The sequence below is a fragment of the Xyrauchen texanus genome, chromosome 8 (genome assembly GCF_025860055.1).
Source record: "Xyrauchen texanus isolate HMW12.3.18 chromosome 8, RBS_HiC_50CHRs, whole genome shotgun sequence".
Classification (NCBI taxonomy): domain Eukaryota; kingdom Metazoa; phylum Chordata; class Actinopteri; order Cypriniformes; family Catostomidae; genus Xyrauchen; species Xyrauchen texanus.
In genome coordinates this window covers 29,451,611-29,475,123 of record NC_068283.1, presented here as the reverse complement: position 1 = coordinate 29,475,123, position 23,513 = coordinate 29,451,611, and the positions used below count along the sequence as shown (strand labels likewise).

At 48.9% G+C, this 23,513-nt stretch overlaps 1 protein-coding gene across 9 annotated transcripts in view; it reads right to left on the bottom strand.

Annotated features, from left to right (window-relative positions):
• Positions 1-23,513, bottom strand: part of LOC127647278 (RNA binding protein fox-1 homolog 1) — a 425,943-nt gene that overhangs the window by 37,331 nt on the left and 365,099 nt on the right. For all 9 annotated transcript variants that reach the window (XM_052131433.1, XM_052131435.1, XM_052131437.1 and 6 more), the window contains one exon: positions 6,925-7,057. In XM_052131433.1, coding sequence (XP_051987393.1) covers positions 6,925-7,057 — 133 coding nt within the window. The remainder of the gene's footprint in view (positions 1-6,924; positions 7,058-23,513) is intronic.

Sequence of the window (23,513 nt, the reverse complement as noted above, 5' to 3'; positions counted from 1 at the left end):
ATATTTAGTTAATAGCAAGTTAGAGCAAGAATGACAAGAAAGAGAATTGTTATCTGTAAAAAAAGAAACCACAGATTCTCTAATAATAAATGACACTAAAACACAAAGATGTGAAGGTTGATGGAAAAAGAAGACACAAAAAAGCACATAAAGTGTATTCTGACTTAATTTGTGTGCAAAATCTCAGATCACGTTATAATGCACATATATATTTATTTGTGATCTTTTTTATTAATATAAAATGGTCTGAACAAAAGACAAAACACAATAAAGATATACATATATATATATATATATATATATATATATATATATATATATATATATATATATATATATTTAAAATGTTTGGCTAACTACATTCCATATCTCTAAGGCAATGGTGGGGAACCGGGCCATACAAATGTTTACAATTTCTGATTGTGGGTTGAAATAAACATACACATTCTTTCCCCTTCTGTCGCTCTCTCCACGTTGTGTCGGAGAAGCGACACTAGGGGTCTCTCTTGAGTGCTGATATTCACCTCTGACCTATTGAAAAGGGCCAATGAGAAGTTGGCAGTCAGTATTTGCATACCCTGCCCCCGGACATACGGGTATTTAAGCGGGGCAAATACGGGAGTTCATTCAGAAAATTTCTTCGGAGCCGATGGTCTGTCCGCAGTTGCTGCGAGTTTACACACCACTATAAAACGTTCCTGTTTCCTCTGACGATCTGCATGCTGTTGGATCTTGACGGCGCACAACAGCGGCTTTCTCCTTCACTTTGCACGGCGTGCATTGTTGCCCTGAGCGCCGACAGCGCAGACACACATACACACTGTGTATATTAAAAGAGTTATTTTCCTTAAAAGAGTAAATTCCTCTAAAAGAGCAAACACAGAGGCGTTGAGCGTCCTTTTCAGGGCAGCGTCTTTCTGAAGATGCCTTTCCGCCCCTGTGTAGTTTTTGAGGCGGTGATTTCTCCCCACCTCTGGCGGTCATAAAAACCGCCTGGCGTACCTGGGTTCGCGAAACACGCAGGCAGCGTTTTTATGAATGGTCTATGTTTTCAGTACGAGAACATAGCCATGACAGCATTGCGGTCGTAGGCTTTCTCTTGTAGTGAGAGAGCGCTTCAGCCGCCCCAGCGCCTCGCCTCCTTCCCACGGGATTGAGGCAGGCGCGCAGGCGATGAAAATGATCTGGGGTCAATGGCGGGCTGCGTTTAGCCGGGTGAACCCCTCGAAACCCCCGCCTCCCGGCACGCTTGCTGTTTTCCGTCCGGGCTCGGGATGAGCATGCTCTCCAATGGGTTATGTTTTCAGCCTGAGAACATAGCTGCAGCAGCGCTGCGATCTCTGCTTTCTTGTGAGGAAGAAAGCCACTTCAGCCGCCCTCGCGCCTCGCCTCCTTCCTCACGGGATTGGCGCAGGCGCGCATGGCGATGAAGATGATCCGGGATAATGGCGGGCTGCGTTTCGCTGGGTAAAAACCGCTCGAAACCCCCCGCCCTGCACGCTTGCTTGCTCCCCTCCTGAACTCGGGATAAGCGCGGTCCGCCCAACGGCCGGCCGCCCGGTCCCTGGAGCTCCCGCACATTGGATGACGACATCACCGCTGCATCGGAGAGCGTCACAGCGGCATCGGATGCGGATAACTCGCCTGGGCCGCCACCTACGGGTCTGCTTGCCCAGTCTGAGCCTGACGCACGGAGATCCGCTATGCTTCCCCGGGTTGGATGATTCCACGGGCAGGTGCGCCGCCCACAGCCATGACCCCCCCCGTTCCTTCCCGGACGTGCATGACGAGCTGAGAGAGCCAAGCTTCCTCGCTCCTCCGCTCTCACTACCCTCGGCGGTAGAACGGTCCCAGACCGCTCCCCCCCTGCATGCCATGGCCCCCTCCTGCAAGTCCACCGGGCCAAGGCACTTCAAGATTTGCACTTGGGTAGTCCTGTTCTTGACGTGCTGCAGGAACTGCACTCGGACAGGCGATGTCCACCCTCGTGGTCCAGAAACATAACAAATGGACTGGATCTGGTCGTAGTACAGGAGGTAGACAAAGCACGCTTTCTCAAAACTCTCCAGTCTCCCAGCTCCATTCGGCGACACCACCTGACGACTCCACCCAGCAATCCTCAGTGGTGGAGAAACAGACGGAGGCCAGGTCACACATCCTGCCCCGCCGCAAAGCTCCGGAGGTGGTAAGACCTCTCCGTTCCCCGGTGGAGGGCCGGGAGGAGAATCCTTTGTTTTTACATTTTTCACATTCTCAATAATAGAGCTATTTCCTTTGCCTCTGGGTCACCTGGCCCGCAAATGCCGTTCTCACGGCAATCTGCTTTCAGATTACGACAGTCCCGGTACACCGGACGCGGCGATCCCGCCTTCCACCTGCCCACGACTGTCCCCCGGCCGGCCGGTTCAGACGAGTCCAGAGGATGCCAGCATCAGAACTCCTCCTCAGTCACGAACCCGCCCCCTGCCGGGTGCGTGGAGCAAGGTAAGTGCTTTGAGTCTATTCTCAGCACCTCAGCCTCGGGCCGCAACGAAGCCGCCCGGCGCTGCATTACCTGTTCCACCCGCTCGCGAGGCCCTGCCGGTACGTCCAAAATACTGCGTCCCTTTGGTGCCCCTAAGCGCAGAGCTGGGAAGCGTGGCTTTCGCTCCCCAATGCATCACGCTGGCTGCACCGGACCATTCGACTTGGTTACGCAATTCAGTTTGCCCGGCTCCCACCCCTCTTAGCCAAGGGCGCGGTAGAGCCCGTCCCTCCAACTGAAATGAGGAAGGGTTTCTACAGCCCTTACTTCATTGTACCCAAGAAAGGCGGCGGCTTACGACCAATCCCAGACCGGCGAGTTTTCAATCGGGCCTTGTTAAAACTCCCGTTCAAAATGCTCACGCAGAGAAATATTCTGGCTGGCGTTCAGCATCTAGATTGGTTCGCAGCGGTAGACCTGAAGGACGCGTACTTCCACATCTCAATTCTGCCACGACACCGACCCTTCTTACGGTTCACGTTCGACGGCCAGGCGTTTCAGTACAAAGTCCTCCCCTTCGGCCTGTCTCTGTCCCCTCGCGTCTTCATGAAGGTCGCAGAGGCGGCCCTTGCCCCCGCTACGAGTAGCCGGCATCCGCAGAGACCAGGTGCTCCGGCACCTCAGCCGTTTGGGGCTTCAGGTCAACTGGGAAAAGAGCAAGCTCACTCCGGTTCAGAGCATCTCTTTTCTCGGGTTGGAGTTAGACTCAGTCTCAATGACAGCACGTCTCACGAGCGAGCGTGCTCAGTCAGTGCTGGACTGCCTCGCTTCCTTCAAGCCAGGCACAGTGGTCCCTCTAAAACTTTAGAAGGGCACTCTACGGGCAGGAGTGCCCCTGCAGCAGGTGTCCCGATGCGTTCTGGTCACAACCGACGCCTCCCGGTCCGGGTGGGGCGCCGTGTGCAGCACATCCCCGGCAAGCTCAACGTCATAGCGGACGCGCCAACGCCTGCCCGGCGGAGAGTGGAGGCTTCACCCCCAGTCGGTCCAGCTGATTTGGGAACGGTTCGGCAAGGCCCAGGTAGACCTGTTCGCCGCCCAGGAAACCTCCCACCGCCCGCTCTGGTACGCCCTAACAGAGGCTCCCCTCGGGACAGGCGCTGGCACACAGCTGGCCCCGGGGCTGCGCAAGTACGCATTTCCCCCAGTGAGCCTTCTTGCACCGGTGCTGTGCAAGGTCAGGGAGGACGAGGAGCAAGTCATGTTAGTGGCCCCCTCGGACTTGGTTCTCGGAACTCAGGCTCCTCGCGACAGCTCCTCCCTGGCGAATTCCCTGAGAAAGGACCTCCTCTCTCAGGGGCGGGGCACGCTCTGGCACCCGCGCCCAGACCTCTGGAACCCCACGTCTGGTCCCTGGGCCGGGACGCGGAAGAGCTAGCCGGCTTACCGGCCGTTGTGAATACAATCAACCAAGCCAGAGCCCCTTCTACCAGGCACCTTTACGCCCTAAAGTGGCGCTTGTTCACAGATTGGTGTTCTTCCCGAACTGAAGACCCGCAGAGGTGCGCTATCAAGTCTGTGCTCCTATTCCTACAGGAGAGGCTGGACAGGAGGCTGTCCCCGTCCACGCTCAAGGTGTATGTTGCTGCCATTTCCGCCCACCACGATCCTGTAGACGGCAAGTCTTTGGGCAAGCACGACCTGATCCTCAGGTTCCTGAAAGGCGCCCGGAGGTTAAATCCCTCCCGGCCAGGCCTAGTTCCCTCCTGGGATCTCTCGGTAGTCTTGGCAGGACTCCAGAGACCCGCCTTCGAGCCGCTTGAATCAATTGGACTCAGGGCCCTCTCTCTTAAGACGGCCCTGCTGATCGCTTCGCCTCTATCAAGAGGGTCGGGGACCTGCAAGCGTTCTCTGTCAGCGACACTTGCCTGGAGTTAGGTCCGGCAGATACGTCTGTGATCCTAAGACCGCTGACCGGGCTATGTGCCCAAGGTTCCTACCACACCATTCTGAGATCAGGTAGTGAACCTGCAAGCGCTGCCCGGGAGGAGGCAGACCCAGCCCTTTCGTTGCTGTGTCCAGTGCGCGCCCGGCGCATTTACCTGGACCGCACACAGAGCACCAGGCGCTCTGAGCAGCTCTTTGTCTGCTTTGGGGGCTGGCAGAAAGGGAATGCCGTCTCCAAACAGAGGCTCAGCCCACTGGGTTGTCGGCGCCATCACACTGGCTTATCACACCCAGGTCGTGCCCCTACCCTTACGGGTCTGAGCTCACTCAACAAGGGGTGTTGTGTCCTCGTGGGCACTGGCCAAGGGCACCTCCCTAGCAGACATCTGTAGAGCCGCGGGTTGGGCAACACCCAACACCTTCGCGAGGTTTTACAACCTCCGCGTTGAGTCGGTTGCGTCTCGTGTTTTCTCAGGTCGAGCCCGTAGAACTTCGGTAACACGTGAACCGACCGGCCGGGTGGATCGCTTGTGCCCAGCGCCCTTTCCTGGCGTCAAGGTAAAGTAGTCGCCTTCTTCCCAGAGCGCCCCACTCCGAGTCGGGCCCCTGGTCGATTCCTCCCCAGCCCTCCGGGTCCGCAGTTCAGCGGAGGAACTTCGCCGACCCAAGCCACTGCGGGTATCCTGATGGCTACCCTGTACTGGTATAGGTGCTCCACAGGTAGAATAGAAGGCCTCCTGCTCGGACGCCCCTGTGTGTATTTCCATGGTTCTGTCCCCTTACGAGCGGACCCCGTGTCTCCCTTAGGCAGTTACAGCTGCCCGGTCGCCGTGCTGTAACAAATCCCCCTTCGAGGCTGGGATCTACCACGCACCATACTTTCCACACGAGCCCTAAGGCGGCCGTGTGACATGTCTACCACTTTTCCTCCCCAAGAAAAAGGGCAGGTGTGGTCTCCGCAGGGTCTGGGTAAGACCCCCTTCCCTATATGCGTGATTGCTCTATGCGAGAAACATAGAGAGAAAAGAGGCCCAGCCAGGCTGGCCCGTTCCCATGTTGGTAAACATCGCCTTGTTCCCCTCCCAGGGTAACTAGAAGGATTCCGATGTTCGTATGGGGCACTGGGGAAGGGTACGTGCAGCCGGGTACAGACGATGCGTGGCACTGGATGAATCCCTGCCCCCTCTGTATCGGCAGTTCACGTACACGGTTCAGCACATGGCAAGATTGGAATGGGTCCCCTAGTGTCGCTTCTCCGACACAGCGTGGAGAGAGCGACAGAAGGGAACGTTTGGTTACGTATGTAACCTCCGTTCCCGAGGGAGGAGCGACATGTTGTGTCTTTCCTCCGCCATGTCACTGAACCGAGCCACTGTTGTGGCCGGACCATTTCCGGCTCCTCAGAAAAATCCTGAATGAACTCCCGTATTTGCCCTGCTTAAATACCCGTATGTCCGGGGGCGGGGTATGCAAATACTGACTGCCAACTTCTCATTGGCCCTTTTCAATAGGTCAGAGGTGAATATCGGCGCTCAAGAGAGACCCCTAGTGTCGCTTCTCCGACACAACGTGTCGTTCCCTCCCTCGGGGAATGGAGGTTACATACGTAACCAAACGATTTGTTCAGTAAGAATTATACAATATTTTGCATTGTCAGTATTATTATTATTTTACACTTAATAGAATCAAGGAAATTATTTCTTGAATATTTCTTTATTTCTAGCAGGTTTTATATGGCCCTAAGCCACATAGCTCTAAGGTCACCAGGTGACTATGAGTTTTGCATACAGTTTGTATAATACATTTTATTTCATTTTATACTTTTGATTATACATTTAGAAACCAAATTAGTGCAAATTTACCAATTAATCATGAATTATTTGAGCAAGAAAACGTTCACACATAGGTTTTATGCACAAATACGTGTATATACACTGTTTGGGAATGAGATCCGATATCTATTTTTATGTACATAACACAGTTTAATTGTCATGTTATAGTGTACTTGCTATGAATCTTTCCTTTTGCCAGTTTACACATGACACTAGACAGTCTGAACTAGTATGTGGCCCCTGATATCTCCAAGATATCTAAACATTAAAAAAAAAAAAAATCCAGCCTCCTTCAGTATCATCTATTTTCAGTTACACACATGAAATTAGGACCTACTGTAAAAATCTGAATTATCATTTGACTGCTCAGAGTTGAACAAATCCTTCTGCATTTAGTTGTTTGAGAGGATTTACATAATGTTACATTACAAAAAAGAAATGCTTAAGGCCATCGACCATGACAGAACAGCATGACAGTTCACTGTCATTATTACTTGCAGGATGCACCTTTCCAGGCACGGGCTGCATGCTGCTTTGCTTTGTGTAGTGAGATAAATATCCATGCATGTCACAACAGCCTGGTGAAGGTGGGTGGAGGGTGATTGTCAGAAGAAAGGACTAAAGGTGAACCTGTGTGGATCTATGTGTGAATGTGTGGGGAGGGGGAGTGTTCGTACTCACCCTCCATAGGCTGGGATGTGTTGGGGAGGCGCGGCTGCCCGGAAGGTATTGTAGACGGTACGCCCTCTTCCTCGTAAGTGTGCGCCTCTGTACGCTGCTGCCGCCGTGGCTGCTGGGTATGGGAAGCCTGGTACTGTGGGGGAAAATATATACAATATGCATGAGGAACCACCGCAAAGTAAATGTGAATGGATGCAAGTGTAATTGCTTAATTGTATCTGTTAAAAACTATTCAATTGATATTGACAAAGGGCAATATCCCAGAAAAACTGGATTTTCAATGTTCTTTTGAAATAAAAGAGTTTGAGATATGGTGATGTCACAATCATAAGCACATTAACATGTGACAAATCACATGTAAAGTATTAAGCATCTTGGCACACCCTTATGAATGACTAAATGCTGGAATGCAAAGATTAGCCAATCATAACAGAGTTCATTTACATATATAAGTTTTAAAGGGATGGTTCCCCTTCATGTTGTTCCCCTTGGTGACTGATCACACCTCCCCCAGACACCCTACACCCGGTCATATGTTGTTCCAAACCCATGTGACATTCTTTCCTCCATGAAATACAAAAAGAAAAATGTTATGGACTTACAGACTCATTCACCATTCACTTACATGGAATCTTATTCTTTCAATGTCCCTAATATTCAGTCCCTAATATTCTGCAAAAATATCTCCCTTTGTGTTCCATAGAAGAGAGAAAGTCATGCAGGTTTGAAACAACATGAGGATGTGTAAACAATAACATAATTTCTATTTTTGAGTGAACTGTCCTTTTAATATTACAACAGCAAAAACAGCTTTTTTTACTTCTAAGTTTCAAAGAGCGGGTGGAAAATTGTCATGCACTGTAAAAATAAATAATTTATATTTAAATAAAGAAAACTTGATTACAGTATAAGAGGAAATCTGGGACAAAAAAAATTGTATAGGACCTCTTCAAACACCAATATTCTGCCATATTAACTGCAATTGCACAAGTCTGGAGCTGTGAAGAATAGTGCCACCTGCAATTAGCCAAAATCTGTAACAATGAGCAATATCCAAACTATGGGAGGTGTTCAGACCTCTGAGGCTTGGTGAAAACAGAAAGCTTTGTATTGTTGTTAAATGATCATTAAGTTTAATAGGGCGTCGGTGGTGAATATTACTTTTAAGTAGCTTAATTTGAAATGGTTCAGAGAGTGAAGATCATTCTTTAACATTACAGTTTCTCTAAATGAGATAGAATGGCAGAATAAAATGTCTTTATTTAAAGATTTAAAGAAGGGATCACGTGATGTAGAAAGGTGAAAAGGATAGTTTAATTTGACTCTTTGTCACCTTGGATATGTCTAGCTCTCGGGCAATGATATATTACAAATGTTATTTAGTCTTTTGGTATAACAGAGTGAAATCCAGATAAATCTAATTCAACACTTGATTCTACATTCCGATATTTGTAATGTATACCAAATAAGACAAAATTTTAATTTTGGCTCTATAAAAAGTGTTTTATTAAATATTAGTACCTACCAAAACAGCATTTTTGAAGGTTTAAACCTTAAAGGTGATGTGTACTTTTTGTTTATAATTTTTTATTTTTATTCATTCTGTTTAGTGACGTTAGTGCAACAGAAATTACATGCTACAGATTTTATTACAAAAGTTATTATTTGGGATTTACATAACAAAATTTACTACATAATAATATTTAACCACTCTATTTAATTTAAAATGTTTTTAAATGAAAATGCAAAAAGGTCTGCGCTCTAAAAATACTTTTATTAAGTCTGCCTTCGTCAGTGAAACAATTCACTTGTTCTCAATAGTTAAATAGAAAAAACACGCTACAAATCTTCAGGTGATCATGATCAAGCAATCATAAAATCAATAGGCTAGAATTCATTACTTTCTCAATGCCTATAAATTTAAGTTGTTAAATACTGTGACCCAAAACATATCTAGCAATCGGAGAGGTAACACCATGTCTGCGAATGGCTCATTTGTGTTCACTCAATCTAATCTTCAAAGGTCTCGATGTTTTTCCAATGTATGTCAATAGACATGGACATTGGAGCAGGACTTAATATGGTATACTTTTTTTGTGGAATAACACATGAAAATTTTACATTGTAATATAGAAGAACATGCTGTACAATTCCAACATGGAAAATGTCTCGGGTTACTTTGCTGTAACCCTTGTTCCCTGAAAAAGTGGAACGAGATGCTGCGCTTGATTCAGCACTTTGGGAACGTCTTTAGGAGTGACCAGCTGTGAATATGTGTGCAACACGTCAATGAAATTGACTAGAATTTATAGCCAATGTTGGTGACATCATCAGAATGTGCCAGTTCCAGGGTTATAAATAGATGCGTCACAGGTGCATCGTCAGGTATTTGTCTGAAGAGCAGTCCTGGGACATCCTCAGTGCGGCAATGAAGCGTAGCATCTTGTTTCCGCTTTTCAAAGGGGGTCTCAACCTGACCCTCAAGGACTATAGCTAAGTCCCATGAAGGGATCCTGGTCCTAACAGGAGGCCTCAGTCGCCTAGTTCCTTGACCAAAGCGAGTGAGCAAAGGATGTTTCCCTAGTGGCACTCTGTCGATCAAGGTGTGGCAAGCCTATAGAGCTGCCACATAAACCCTGAGAGTGCGGGGCATGTGCCTGCTGATATTTTTTCTTGCAGAAAGTGCAGAACTGAAGCAATCTGGCAGTTAAATGAATCTGCATTACATGCAGTACACCACCTTTCAAAGACATAAGTTCTTCTAGTAGAAGCAGCCCTAGCACTAAGAATGGTCTTAATAACTTCAGGTGAAAACCCAGTGTACCTCAGTTGGTACCCTTCAGGGGCCAAACATGAAGGTTCCACAACTCAGTCTGGGGAGGAAATATTGTCCCCTGCGCTTGAGACAGAAGGTCCCTCCTTACCAGTATTGCCCAAGGCAGACCGTCGAGGAGAGTTATTATCTCCATACTCTGTTCGGACAATGCGGCGCCATCAGTAGGAGGAAGACCCTTTTTGGCCCATGTATGTGCCATTGCGTCCAGACCCAGGGGGGCAAGTAGAGGGGACATTACGCTGTCTGTTAGGAGGCGAAGAGGTCTACTTCTGCTTCGTAAAATCTTGGCTAGATTTGTTTCACTACCCCGGGGTGGAGGTATTTTTTGTCTGGAAAATAAGTCCGTTCCCACATTCAGGCATCCAGGGATATATACTGCTCCGAGTGACAGGAGCTTGCCCTGGGCCCAAAGGAGAATCTGTCGTGCCAGTCTGTTTAACTGGCGTGACCGTAGATCTCCTTGATGGTTTATGTAAGAGACTGCCACTGTGTTGTCCACTCGCACCAGGAAATGGCAGCCTCTCAAATGCTGGAGGAAGTATTTCAGGGCCAGAAATACAGCCATTAACTTCAACACAGTTGATGTGCCAATCGAGCTGATGGGTCTCCCATTCCCCTCGAGCTGGACAACCACTTAAGACCGCTACCCAGCCCGACAGGGAGGCATCCGACATTAGCAATCTGCGATGGCAAGACGCACCTAGAGTGGGACCCAAAGTGAGGAGCCAGGGTCTGAACCACATAGGAAGGGTACATAGCTCGTGGCGCGTAACCCTTATCTGCCTTCGGGATTGCCTTTGGTGAAATCCCATGGCTTTGAGCCACAACTGAAATGGTCTCATATGCAGACGGACCATAAGAATCACAGAGGATGCAGACGCCATGAGACCTAACATCCGTTGATACTGAAGAACAGTAAAATTTTGGCCTAGCCTGACTTAATGAGCGTATAATGAATAGTCTCGATTCTAGCGAGAGATAGCTGTGCCCACATCATGATCGAATTCCATATGATCCCTAAATACATTGTTCTCTGGGTAGGAGAGAATGCTTTTCTTGGCATTGACTTTCAACACCGAAGCAACGTGGTGAGCTAAGACAATATTCCTGTGCTAGTGCCAGTTCTCATGACTGTGCTAGAATCAGCCAGTCCTCTATATAATTAAAAATGCGGCTTCCCCAGAGTCGTAATGGAGCCAGGACTACATACATGCACTTTGTGAATGTGCGAGGTGATAAGGCTAGGCCGAATGGAAGAACCCGATAGTGGAAAGCTTCATCCCCAAAAGCGAAACCTCAGGAACTTCCTGTGTTGTGGCAACTGTTCCTGTGTGATCGATCGTGACTACCAATCACGATGTTGTATTTGTGACACGACCGTTCTGACAGTTAACATCTTGAACGTGAGTTCCTTGACCAAACGGTTCAAGCCTCGAATATCTAAGATTGGACGCAATCCCTCATCCTTCTTGGGAACCAGGAAGTATCTGCTGTAGTAACCTGACTCTCTCCCTAGAAGGGGAACATGTTGTATGGCCCCTCTGACCAAAACTGCATTTCGTTGTCTTTGTACTTGTACTCTGCACAGTGACAATAAAGTTGAATCTAATCTAATCTAATCTGACCAGAGGATATTGCAGCTCTTGTGACAGTAAGGCGGGGTGCAAGACCATTGGTACTTTCTTTTTTTAGAAATAACAGACCTGAGGTCTTGCTTTGGAGGCTGCTGAGGGCGGCGAGCCGATCCCCACTCTTTGCGTGGTGGTGGTGTAGTGGTCTAAAGCACATAACTGGTAATCTGTTAATCAGAAGGACGCTGGTTCGATCCCCACAGTCACCACCATTGTGTCCTTGAGCAAGGCACTTAAATCCAGGTTGCTCCAGGGGGATTGTCCCTGTAATAAGGGCTCTGTAAGTCGCTTTGGATAAAAGCATCTGCCAAATGCATAAATGTAAATGTAAATGTAAATAGAGCGCGACTCGCCACACTCTGCTTTTGGACCTCCCTTCTAGAAGGACCTGGGGGAACGTGGGTGGCTGACAGCCCCTCCCTCTGAATGCAGAGAGGAAGGAATTGCACAAAGGCTTCCTCGTTTCTTTTTACCTCCCACAACCTGGTAATGACTGTATTCATAGCATCACCGAACAGGCCAGAAGGTAAAATTGGGACATAAAGAAGGAACACTCTGTCCTTATCCTTAATACCTAAAAGATTGTCGAACGGAGAGATAAATCTGTGGCTTGACGAAGCTCTGAAAATACTTCCTCGTCGATAGTACTCCCCGCACTCAGGTCCTTCAATAGATCAGCCTGGTACGCTTGTAACACCGCCATGGTGTATAGAGCATCATCAGCCTGACCTGCAGCTTGATAAGCCTTCCCCACAAGCGTTGAGGTGGTCCTACACGGCTTTGTGTGGAGAGTTGATCCTTTTAATGATGGTGTTGTACCAGGCAAGAGATAGCCCACGAGTGTCTCTTCTACCCATGCCATAGTCATACACCCCTGAGCCTTAGCACCCACGATAGTCGAATATGTCGATGTTGAGGGCACAAAGACACAGGAAGTATAAGGTATCTTCCATGAATGAGTCAACTCGTCTTGGAGGTCATCAAATAAGGGGAGAGACTGACTTTGAGTTCCCTCTCCCCAGCCACCAGACAAAATCCATCGTCCTATTTTGATTGTTTGGGGGTCTCTTGTTCATATGGCCAGTCTAACTGTAGTCTGGCCTCCGCACGAGTAACTACCTCGAGCAATTCCTCAACCACTGTATTATTACGCGAGGAGGGGGGTCCCAAGAGATTCATTGTCCCTCTCATGAACTGAAGAGGCGCCGGGACATGCTTCAAGATCACGCGAGGAACCGACTGGATCTGGAGAGAGAGCGAGTGATAGGGATGGACCCGTCTCTTGCTCCTCAGCCAGATCCATACGTGAGCCCCACAATGAAATGGTGGGGGCTGGCTCTTGGAAAAAAGTGAGCGCGCAGCATTTTAACACTGAGAAGCTCACAATGCTCACATCCACCTCACTCCAACGCAAGAGCAGCGTGCTCTTCCCCCAAACAAACAAAACAAAACACACACCGTTGGTTTTCGCTCATTTTCTTTGTCTTTCACACTTAAGTGATAGAAGAAAGTAGAAAAGAGAAGGAAAAGATTTCTGCACACCGCCTAATGAATCTAACACCTATCTGAGGAAAATATAGAATTTGAAAGGGTTGAGAAGCACAACACATCACAGAGTGGTCTGAAGACAAAAGACCTGACGATGCACCTGTGGCGCATCTATTTATAGCCCTGGAACTGGCGAATTCTGATGATGTCACCAACAGAGGCTATAAATTCTAGTCAATTTAATTGACGTGTTGCACACATATTCACAGCTAGTCACACCTAAAGACATTCCCAAAGCGCTGAATCAAGTGCAGCATTAAGTGCAGCTTTTGATAAGGGAACAACCTAATATATACTTTTTTGTCATCACGCACAACATCAGATCTGACTAGCATTTTTGGCAAGTTTTTTATTTGTTGTTTCATATGGAGTTGAACTGGAGTCTGTGGATTGATTGATTTTATGATTGTTTGATTATGATCACCTAAAGATTTGTAGGGTGTTCTTTCTATTTAAACTATTGAGAACAAGTGAATTGTTACACTGACGAAGGCAGACAGCCAAAACGTTTGTACTATTTTTATCTCCTGTTTGAACTTAATAAAAGTATTTTTAGAGCGCAGACCTTTTTGCATTTTCATATTGATACATAGGTCTTAGCACCAAATTAGCTGGGAGAGTGTGGTGAGTGCTTTGATTGGAGAAATGTTTTTAAATGAAATGCACATTTCAAATGTTTGTGATTTAGTAGTAGAATGAACAACGAAGATCAGATCTGACATGAAACTTGTACAGTTTCAGAAATGTCTTGGAAATCATTACAATGGGACATTAATGCAGCATTTAAATAGAACGGCAGTGAAAAATCATTAGTCACATACAGTACATTCCTTCCTTCTCCGATTCCAGACAGCCAATCTGACAGCCATGTTTGAAATATGGTGTATACATGTTTGCATTTTTGCAATAGCTTCACTTTGATAAGTAGAATGTGCAATGTATTTAGCCTGAATATTTACAGGAAAAACAACATAGATTATGCAGTTTCATTTAAAACTATGAAGGGTGGAGGGCTTGATGAAAATGGTGAGAGAGCGAGTGAGCTGCAATAAATGCGGCTCAGTAAGAAATGAGAGCATGCAGCAGGAGAGAGCTCCGGGGGGATGCACAGGAGAGCAAGTCCATTTTATTGCTTTGAGAGCGATTACAGTGAAGCAGATGCTCTGGCCAACGGGAGGTTGCCTCTGCATCAAAGCCATAAAAGTGTACAACAGCTTTGTAGAGCAATAATTTCCCTCATTGGCTTTTGTGTTGGAAGTGTTTGGGAGGGGTGATGGGTGGGCAGAGCCCATGCTTCATAAATATTGCAGGCAGTTTGGTTGCCCTGTGCATCTCGCTATGCAACCTTACATATTGACGCAAACAGTGGAAACACTTTAAAGAATGCATATGCAAACAAGACCTGCTTTGAGATTCGAGTAATCTATGAGCTTTCAGATAATGTAAAATGTATTGTGAATTGTGTGAGTTTTATTGTGCAGCTTGTGATACACAGTAAAAAATTCCTTTGCTATGTAGTACATACAGTATACCTTATTAATATTTACTCCTTTTTAGATGAGACACATGCTGCCTTCAAGAGCACCTGCAACGCTCCTACTTTCGCGCTGGGCAGTTGTTATTTCGACTTGTATTTCACTCAAGTTTGGCACAAAATTCCATACAGTAGGAGCAAAACCAATACAATTAACAATGGCAAAAGCTCTTTTGTTGCACCACTGTATAAGCATGAAATGAATACACCTGCATCATTTTTACACAACCTAGCCTATATGACTTATTTATGCATGAATCTAACAAATGATTAATCTGCAAAATACACACCGGGCTTTGCATGTTTAAGATGGTCTTCCAGACTAGCCAAGGTGGTCTAATCTGACTAAAACTGATCGGTTGGCTGATTTTAGAAGGGTTTTGGGCACTTTTCAGTTGGTCAGGCTGGGACACCAGTTTAAACTGGCTAAGACCATATTGGCCAGGCTTGTTTAAACTGGTCTTCCAGCTTGACCAAGGAGGTTTTAGCTGGCTTAAATGGGCCTCCCAGACTGACCCACTTAAAAGTGCCTCACAAGAGACCAGCAAATCAGCTAAATATAAATTCCCACTGGTAAATGCGACTTTTCTTGGTCATTCATGTGCATGTAACTTGTAACTCTGATATTTCCGACTCCACTTGAAGGCCACAGTACATTTGCAGTTCTTTCTTTAAAAGCTTTATACATGGTGTAGTTACATGCACTATTAAAACACACTGGTCTCTACTAGCTCGCTCAACTATTGCCTTTGTAATTCAAAGTATTTAATCTCATAGTAAGCACTCTTTTGAAACAGGTTTACTGAAAGGCTCTTAATGAATATACATTTTTAATCACCTCTGTACACATGTCAGGGTCATTTCGCATTGTTTCTCCACACAATGCAATCTCAAACATTACTGCACAACACAGAAGCGGCCACCAAAGCACTTTTTATGCCTCTTTATAATAGGCTTTATAATGCTCCGTCCTTCAGCAAAAAGCCTCTTGTTGTCTTCTACGATAGCATATCGGCACAAATTAATTAAATTTTCCTGGTACCTTTTTGAAAATTCTCAAATTCCTTTCCTGTGCTCCACTAATTGCATGTCAATTTTCATACTTTTCATTCGGTATTTGGAAGTTCAAAAAGCCCAGAAATGTTGAAAGTGCTGGTGGTGGCTGCTCTCTCTCTCTCTCTCTCTCTCTCTCTCTCTCTCTCTCTCTCTCTCTCTCTCTCTCTCTCTCTCTTTCTTGTTCAGTCAGGACTTAATCACAGATAGAGCAAAAAGGACAGTGATGTCATACTAAAACACTAAAACATTAGTGCTGCAAAACTGTCAGTCAATACAAATGGCCCTCTAAATAATTACAGCCTAACATATTCCATTACAGTTCATATGGTTCATACTCGCTCAGCAGATATGAGTGTGTTTCTCCCAAGTGCTGAAAATTCAATAATCTTGGGATGTTGGGCACAGAGAAGTCTCCCCTTCCTCTCCTCTCACATAAGGAAATTAATTTGCCAATTTGTGATTAGTTATTTCTTTGCCAATGAGCCCTAAAATGAGATACTGACATCAGTACAGTGTTCGATAGAGTGTTTATGTGTGCTTTTTGATTCGAGGGTAAACTGCTTTAGGATTTTAAACATTATGGTGTAAAAATAAAATATAATGTTAACAGAAGATTCTGCACTATTTCTACATTGCTAATCAAATTTGTTACATAGACCACGTTAGCTCCTTTATATGAAGGTCAGACTTCCTTGTTTCCATTGAAGCACATAAGATTTTCTTTGGAACATTCTCAAATCTTGCTGGGACAACATGGATCATCAGGTTTTGCACAGACTTGTGGAGTCTATGCCAGCTCGAGAGCATGCTGTCATTTCAGCAAAAAAAGGATACATATCAAATACAAAAAAAAAAGTCCGGAAGCGTGTTATGTCAGCAGCGTGACATGGTGTCATAATCATTGTTGTCCTTTGTTCTTTTGTGTACTTTTATTTTTAAAATTCCTGTTCAGTTCCTAGTTTTGTCACATCCTGTTTTCCCTCCATGTTTTGTATCTGGGTTTTATTGGTTCATTGTTTGATTACCTTGATTCAGTTCTTGTTTGTCATTGGTTTTAGTTAATTATCTTGTTTCCTGTTTCAGAGTTCTGTTTGTTGATTGGCCTTGTTACCCTTGTCCTTGTGTATCTAAACCCTGTTTGTTCCTTCATTCCCTTGTCGGTCGTTGAATGTTGTTGTACGTGAATGTTATGGTTGTTTCTCCTGCCTGTGGATGTTTTTCATGTTCATGTTGTTTTCCCTCGTGGATATTTCTTTGTTCCTGTTTGTTTGCCCTCACTTTGATTTATAATAAAGAACCTGCTTTTGGATCCGCACCTCCTCGTCTGCCTTCACGCCTACATTCGTTACAGAACGACCGACCACACTATGGATCCAGCGGTTCAGCAAGCGAACTACCAGCTGCTTTGCCTAAAGCAAGAGGACCGACCGATGGAGGACCACATCCGTGACTTCCTTGAGCTGGCAAACATCTCCGACTTCCCGGACTCGGCCTTGGTGGTTTTCTTCTGGGGTAACCTGAACCCCTCACTGAAGGAGCGGTTGCCACCGGCGACCTGCTGGTATGAGGCTCGCCACTTACTGTGGATGTTGTGGATGAGGATCCTGCCTCCCCTCCCACGGCGGTGACTCTCCAGTCGTCCCTAGCTCTCCCTGTCACGCCAGCCCCTACGGTCAGTGTGCAAACCCCCACGCCTGCCGTCATCGAGCCTGCACGGTCCACTTCGTCTGCCCGTAGGAGGGTGAGAAGACGGGCTTCTGCCTCCCGGTTCGCGCCTGCCCCGGTCTGCGAGCCAGAGCCCACGCATGTCACAGTGAGCGAGCCAGAGCCCACACATGTCACAGTGAGCGAGCCAGAGCCCACGCATGTCACTGTGAGTGATCCTGAGTCCTCGTCAGCCACGGTCAGCGAACCCAAGCCAGCGCATGCCTCGGTCACCCAGCCAGTACCTGTCGCCTCAGAAGTCAGTGAGCCAGTGCCGATAGCCTCAAACGTCAATGAGCCAGTGCCTGTAGCCTCAGATATCCGTGAGCCAGCGCCTGTAGCCTCGACCGTCCCTGAGCCAGTGCCTGTAGCCTCGACCGTCCCTGAGCCAGCGCCTGTAGCCTCGACCGTCCCAGAGCCAGCGCCTGTAGCCTCGACCGTCCCAGAGCCAGCGCCTGTAGCCTCGACCGTCCCAGAGCCAGCGCCAGCAGCCATGACCGTCCAAGAGCCAGCGCCTCCCGAGCCTTCCAGGGCTCCTCCTCCCAAGTCTCCCGAGTCTTCCAGGACTCCTCCTCCCGAGCCTTCCAGGGCTCCGCCTCCCAAGTCTCTCGAGTCTTCCAGGGCTCCGCCACTCGAGCCTCCCAGGGCTCCCCCTCTCAAGTCTCTCGAGTCTTCTAGGGCTCCTCCTCCCGAGCTTTCCAGAGCTCCGCCTACCGAGTTTCCCGAGCTTTCCAGAGCTCCGCCTTCCGAGTTTCCCGAGCTTTCCAGAGCTCCGCCTTCCGAGTTTCCCGAGCTTTCCAGAGCTCCGCCTTCCGAGTTTCCCGAGCTTTCCAGAGCTCCGCCTTCCGAGTTACCCGAGCTTTCCAGAGCTCCGCCTTCCGAGCTTTCCAGAGCCCCGCCTACCGAGCATCCTGAGCTTTCCAGAGCTCCGCCTCCTGAGCTTCCCAGAGCTCCACCTCTCAAGCCTCTCGAGCCTTCCAGGGCTCCTCCCCCCGAGCCTCACAGGGCTCCGCCTCTCAAGTCTCTTGAGCCTCTCGAGCCTTCCAGGGCTCCGCCTCTCAAGCCTTCCAGGGCTCCTCCTCCCGAGCCTCCTAGGGCTCCGCTTCTCAAGTCTCTCGAGTCTTCCAGGGCTCCTCCTCCCGAGCCTCCCAGGGCTCCGCCTCTCAAGTCTCTCGAGCCGCTCCAGCCTTCCAGTGCTCCACCTCTCAAGTCTCTTGAGCCTCTCGAGCCTTCCAGGGCTGAGCCTCTCGAGCCTTCCAGGGCTCCGCCTCTCAAGCCTTCCAGGGCTCCTCCTCCCGAGCCTCCTAGGGCTCCGCCTCTCAAGTCTCTCGAGTCTTCCAGGGCTCCGTCTCTCAAGTCTCCCGAGCTTTCCAGAGCTCCTCCTCTCGAGCCTTCCAGGGCTCCGCCTCTCAAGCCCCTCAAGCCTTCCAGGGCTCCGCCTCTCAAGTCTCTCGAGCCTTCCAGGGCTCCACCACTCAAGCCTCTCGAGCCTTCCAGGGCTCCGCCTCCCAAGTCTCTCGAGTCTTCTAGGGCTCCGCACTTCAAGCTTCTCGAGCCTACCAGGGCACCGCCCCTTAAGCCTCTCGAGCCTTCCAGGGCTCTGCCTCCTATGGCTCAGCCTCCTACTGCTCCGCCTCCCGAGCCTCCCACGGCTCTGCCTCCCCGAACCTCCTATGGCTCCGCCTCCTATGGCTCCGCCTCCTGCGGCTCCACCTCCCGAGCCTCCTACGGCTCCGCCTCCTGCGGCTCCGCCTCCCGAGCCTCCTACGGCTCCGCCTCCTGATCCTCCTACGGCTCCGCCCCCCGAGTCTACTACAGCTCCGCCCCCCGAGCCTCCTACGGCTTCGCCTCCCGAGCCTCCTACGGCTCCGCCTCCCACGGCTCTGCCTCTCCAGTCTCCTACGGCTCAACCTTCCTCGGCTCCATGACCGAAGCCTTCCAGCTCACCGCCTGAAGAACCTCCTATGGCACCACCTCCCTCGGCTCCGCCTCCTAAGCCCCCCACGGTCCTGCCTACGCCTCCTTCGATGCAGCCTCCCAAGTCTTCTACGGCTCCGCCTCCGAAGTCCTCCTTGGCTCCGCCTCACGCGGCTCTACCGGTCCCTATCTGGCAGCCACCACCCAGGTCCCCCAAACCTACCCACATCCCGTGGTCAACCCCCAGGCCTCCTGAACCTATCCTTGCCCTGTGGCCGGCTCCCAGGCCCCCTGAGCCCGTCCTTGCTCTGAGGCCAGCTCCCAGACCTCCTGAACCGGTCCTTGCCCCATGGCCATCTCCTAGGCCACCTAGATCGGCCTCTATCCTGTGGCCTCCTCCTAGGCCCCCTGAGCCAGCCCTTGCCTTATGGCGAGCCCCCGGGCCATCTAAACCTGTCCCTGTCCTGAGGCTGCCTCCCAGGCCTCCTAGACCTGTTCCCGTCCTGTGGCCTCCTTCCAGGCCTCCTGACCCTGTTCTCATCCTGTGGCCGCCTCCCAGGCCTCCTGACCCGGTCCCAGTACTGTGGCCTCCTCCCACGCCTCCTGACCCGGCCCATATCCTGTGGCCTCCTCCCAGACCCCCTGACCCAGTTCCCGTCCTGTGGCCTCCTCCCAGGCCTCCTGACCCGGCCCCTGTCCTGTGGCCTCCTCCCGGGCCCCCTGACCCAGTCCCTGTCCTGTGGCCTCCTCCCAGGCCTCCTGAACCTGCCCCTGTCCGGTGGCCTCCTCCCAGGGCCCCTGACCCTGTTCCTGACCTGTGGCCTCTTCCCAGGCCCCCTGACCCTGTTACTATCCAGTGGCCTCCTCCCCGGTCCCCCAGACCTATCCTTGCCTGGTCGATACCTCCCTGGCCCCCTAACCCTGTCCCTTTGTGCCCCCCGGGGCTGCCTAATGGGCCCCGTGGACTGTCTCATCTCAATTTGTGCCCCCGTGGACTGTCTCATTTCCCCCTTGGACTTCCTGCCTGCCCTCTGTGCCCCCTTGGACTTCCTGTCTGCCCCTTGCACCTCCGTGACCTGCCTGTCTTGCCCTCTGCGCCCCCTGGACTTCCAGCCTGCCCATTGTGCCCCCCTGGTCTGTCTGTCTGCCCATGTGCCCACTTGGACTGTCTGTTTGCCCCTGGTGCCCTTATGTTGTTTTTGTGGGTTTTTGTCTTTTGTTTTTTGTTTCAGGATCATCTGGAATCCGATCCTTTTGAGAGGGGATTCTGTCATGTTCATTGTTGTCCTTTGTTCTTTTGTGTACTTTTATTTTTAAAATTCCTGTTCAGTTCCTAGTTTTGTCACATCCTGTTTTCCCTCCATGTTTTGTATCTGGGTTTTATTGGTTCATTGTTTGATTACCTTGATTCAGTTCTTGTTTGTCATTGGTTTTAGTTAATTATCTTGTTTCCTGTTTCAGAGTTCTGTTTGTTGATTGGCCTTGTTACCCTTGTCCTTGTGTATCTAAACCCTGTTTGTTCCTTCATTTCCTTGTCGGTCGTTGAATGTTGTTGTACGTGAATGTTATGGTTGTTTCTCCTGCCTGTGGATGTTTTTCATGTTCATGTTGTTTTCCCCTCGTGGATATTTCTTTGTTCCTGTTTGTTTGCCCTCACTTTGATTTATAATAAAGAACCTGCTTTTGGATCCGCACCTCCTCGTCTGCCTTCACTCCTACATTCGTTACACATGGGTTCAGATTCCGTGTTGAAATCCAAAAGTAATTGCATTTGCATAATCAGTGAAAAGCGTGATTCAGAGGTTGATTTTTTTCCCTCTAACATAATTTTTTTTTTCTCCACTGATGGTTAGGTTTAGGTTTAGGTTTGGGGATTGGGTTTGTAAAAATATTTTATAAAATATGCATTCCTCTTCACTGTATTACAGCCTGTACAGCTTATGGCACCCCTCCATGGACAATACACTTGGAAAATGGAGCTCATATATGCCTATACGCCCAACCACATTTACAGCTTTGGCCACTGGGGGAAGTGTTTCACATTTTGGTAAGCGCAGACCGATTTTAGTCAAGTGGTTTTTATTGTCGTTCAACCATATACAGTTAGTACAGTACACAGTGAAATGAGACACTGTTCCTCCAGGACCATGGTGCCACATAAAACAATATAGGACAAACACAGAACCACATGAGACTACACAGACTAAATAACATACCTATATAAAGAGCACATGCAAACATGTGCAAAAAGTATGGGACAGTACAATAAATAAATACAAATTAACGGGACAATAGGCACAGTGAGAGACAGTGCAGCGCCGACCAGTGCAAAAAGATGACAGTTTTTAAAAATGCCAAATGTAAACATAACATACTATGAGATAGTGTTCTATGCATATAGCAGTTATTGAGGTAGCAGCCAGGTATAAAGTGACAATAATTAAAGTGTAACTCAGGACACATGTGTGTGTGTGTGTGTGTCAGTCCAGTCTCTGAGTATTGAGGAGTCTGATGGTTTGGGGAAAAAGCTGTTACACAGTCTGGCCGTGAGGGCCTGAATGCTTCGGTACCTCTTACCAGACGGCAGGAGGGTGAAGAGTTTGTGTGAGGGGTGTGTGGGGTCATCCACAATGCTAGTTTCTTTGCGGATGCAGTGTTTTTTGTAAATATCTTTGATGGAGGGAAGAGAGACCCCGATGATCTTTTCAGCTGTCCTCACTATCCTCTGCAGGGCTTTGCGGTCCGAAACGATGCAAGTCCCAAACCAGGCAGTGATGCAGCTGCTCAGGATGCTCTCTATAGTCCCTCTATAGAATGTAGTGAGGATGGGGGGTGGGAGATGTGCTTTCCTCAGACTTCAAAGAAAGTAGAGACGCTGCTGGGCTTTCTTGGTAATAGAGCTGGTGTTGAGGGACCAGGTGAGGTTCTCCGCCAGGTGAACACCAAGGAATTTGGTGCTCTTGATGATCTCCACAGAGGAGCCGTCGATGTTCAGCGGAGAGCGGTCACTCTGTGCTCTCCTAAAGTCAACAACCATCTCTTTTGTTTTGTCCATATTCAGAGACAGGTTGTTGGCTCTACACCAGTCCGTTAGCCGCTGCACCTCCTCTCTGTATGCTGACTCGTCGCTCTTGCTGATGAGACCCACCACAGTCGTGTCATCGGCGAACTTAATGATGTGGTTCGAGCTGTACGTTGCTGCACAGTCATGAGTCAGCAGAGTGAACAGCAGTGGACTGAGCATTCAGCCCTGGGGGGGGCCCCAGTGCTCAGTGTGGTGGTGGTGGTGGAGATGCTGTTACCGATCCAGACTGACTGAGGTCTCCCAGTCAGGAAGTCCAGGATCCAGTTGCAGAGGGAGGTCTCCAGGCCCAGCAGGTTGAGCTTTCCAATCAAGTGCTGAGGAATTATTGTGTTGAATGCTGAGCTGAAGTCTTTGAACAGCATTCAAAAATATGAGTCCTTTTTATCTAGGTGAGTGAGGGCCAGATAGAGGGTGGTGGTGATGGTGTCGTCTGTTGAACGGTTTGGACGATACGCAAACTGCAGTGGCAATGGCGTCGTCTGTTGACCGGTTTGGACGACACGTGAAGTGCAGTGGGTCTAGTGAGGGTGGCAGCTGGGTCTTAATGATGATGAGGCACGGTTGCTCTGGTGTCCATGTGCTCATGAAGAGTCAACCTACTGTCTCTATTTTCACTGTGAGATCAGGCTGTTTTAATAACTGATACGACACTGATTATTTTTATTTAGAAGTCTGATAATGATTTGCATAACCAGTTTTTAATTCTTGTAATTTTACGAGTTTTAGCTGCAATACCCTTGTTCAAAGCCTCTCACTTAATTCATATTTAAAATGTAATATTTCAACACATTCTCACACCCCAACTCGTCACATACGGACGCTCGGGCAGGACCCCTTGGCGTCGCTTATCGACGCGCCGGGTGTACCTTTGGCGTCGTTTTACGACGCGTCTGGTTTCGAAACATAAAAAACCGGTTGGAGGGCCATTGTAGCGTATTCCTTTTGATTTTTATTGATCGCGGTCTCGACTCTCGACCCGTTCGCGGTGTGAGCTTACCCGAGACGTGACATTTCAACGCTGCACGCTCCGGTTCGGAGATACGTAGAACGTGACGTGTCCGGGGTTTTAAACATCAAAAAACAGTTGGAGGGCCATTGCAGCCTATTCCTTTTGATTGTTATTGATCGTGGTCACGACTGTCCACCCGTTCGCGGCGTGAGCTTACCCGAGACGTGACATTTCAACGCTGCACGCTCCGGTTCGCGCAGATACATGGAAGTCTATGGGACCGCCCTGCGCGTCGAAAAACGACGGCAAAGGTGTACCCGGCGCGTCAA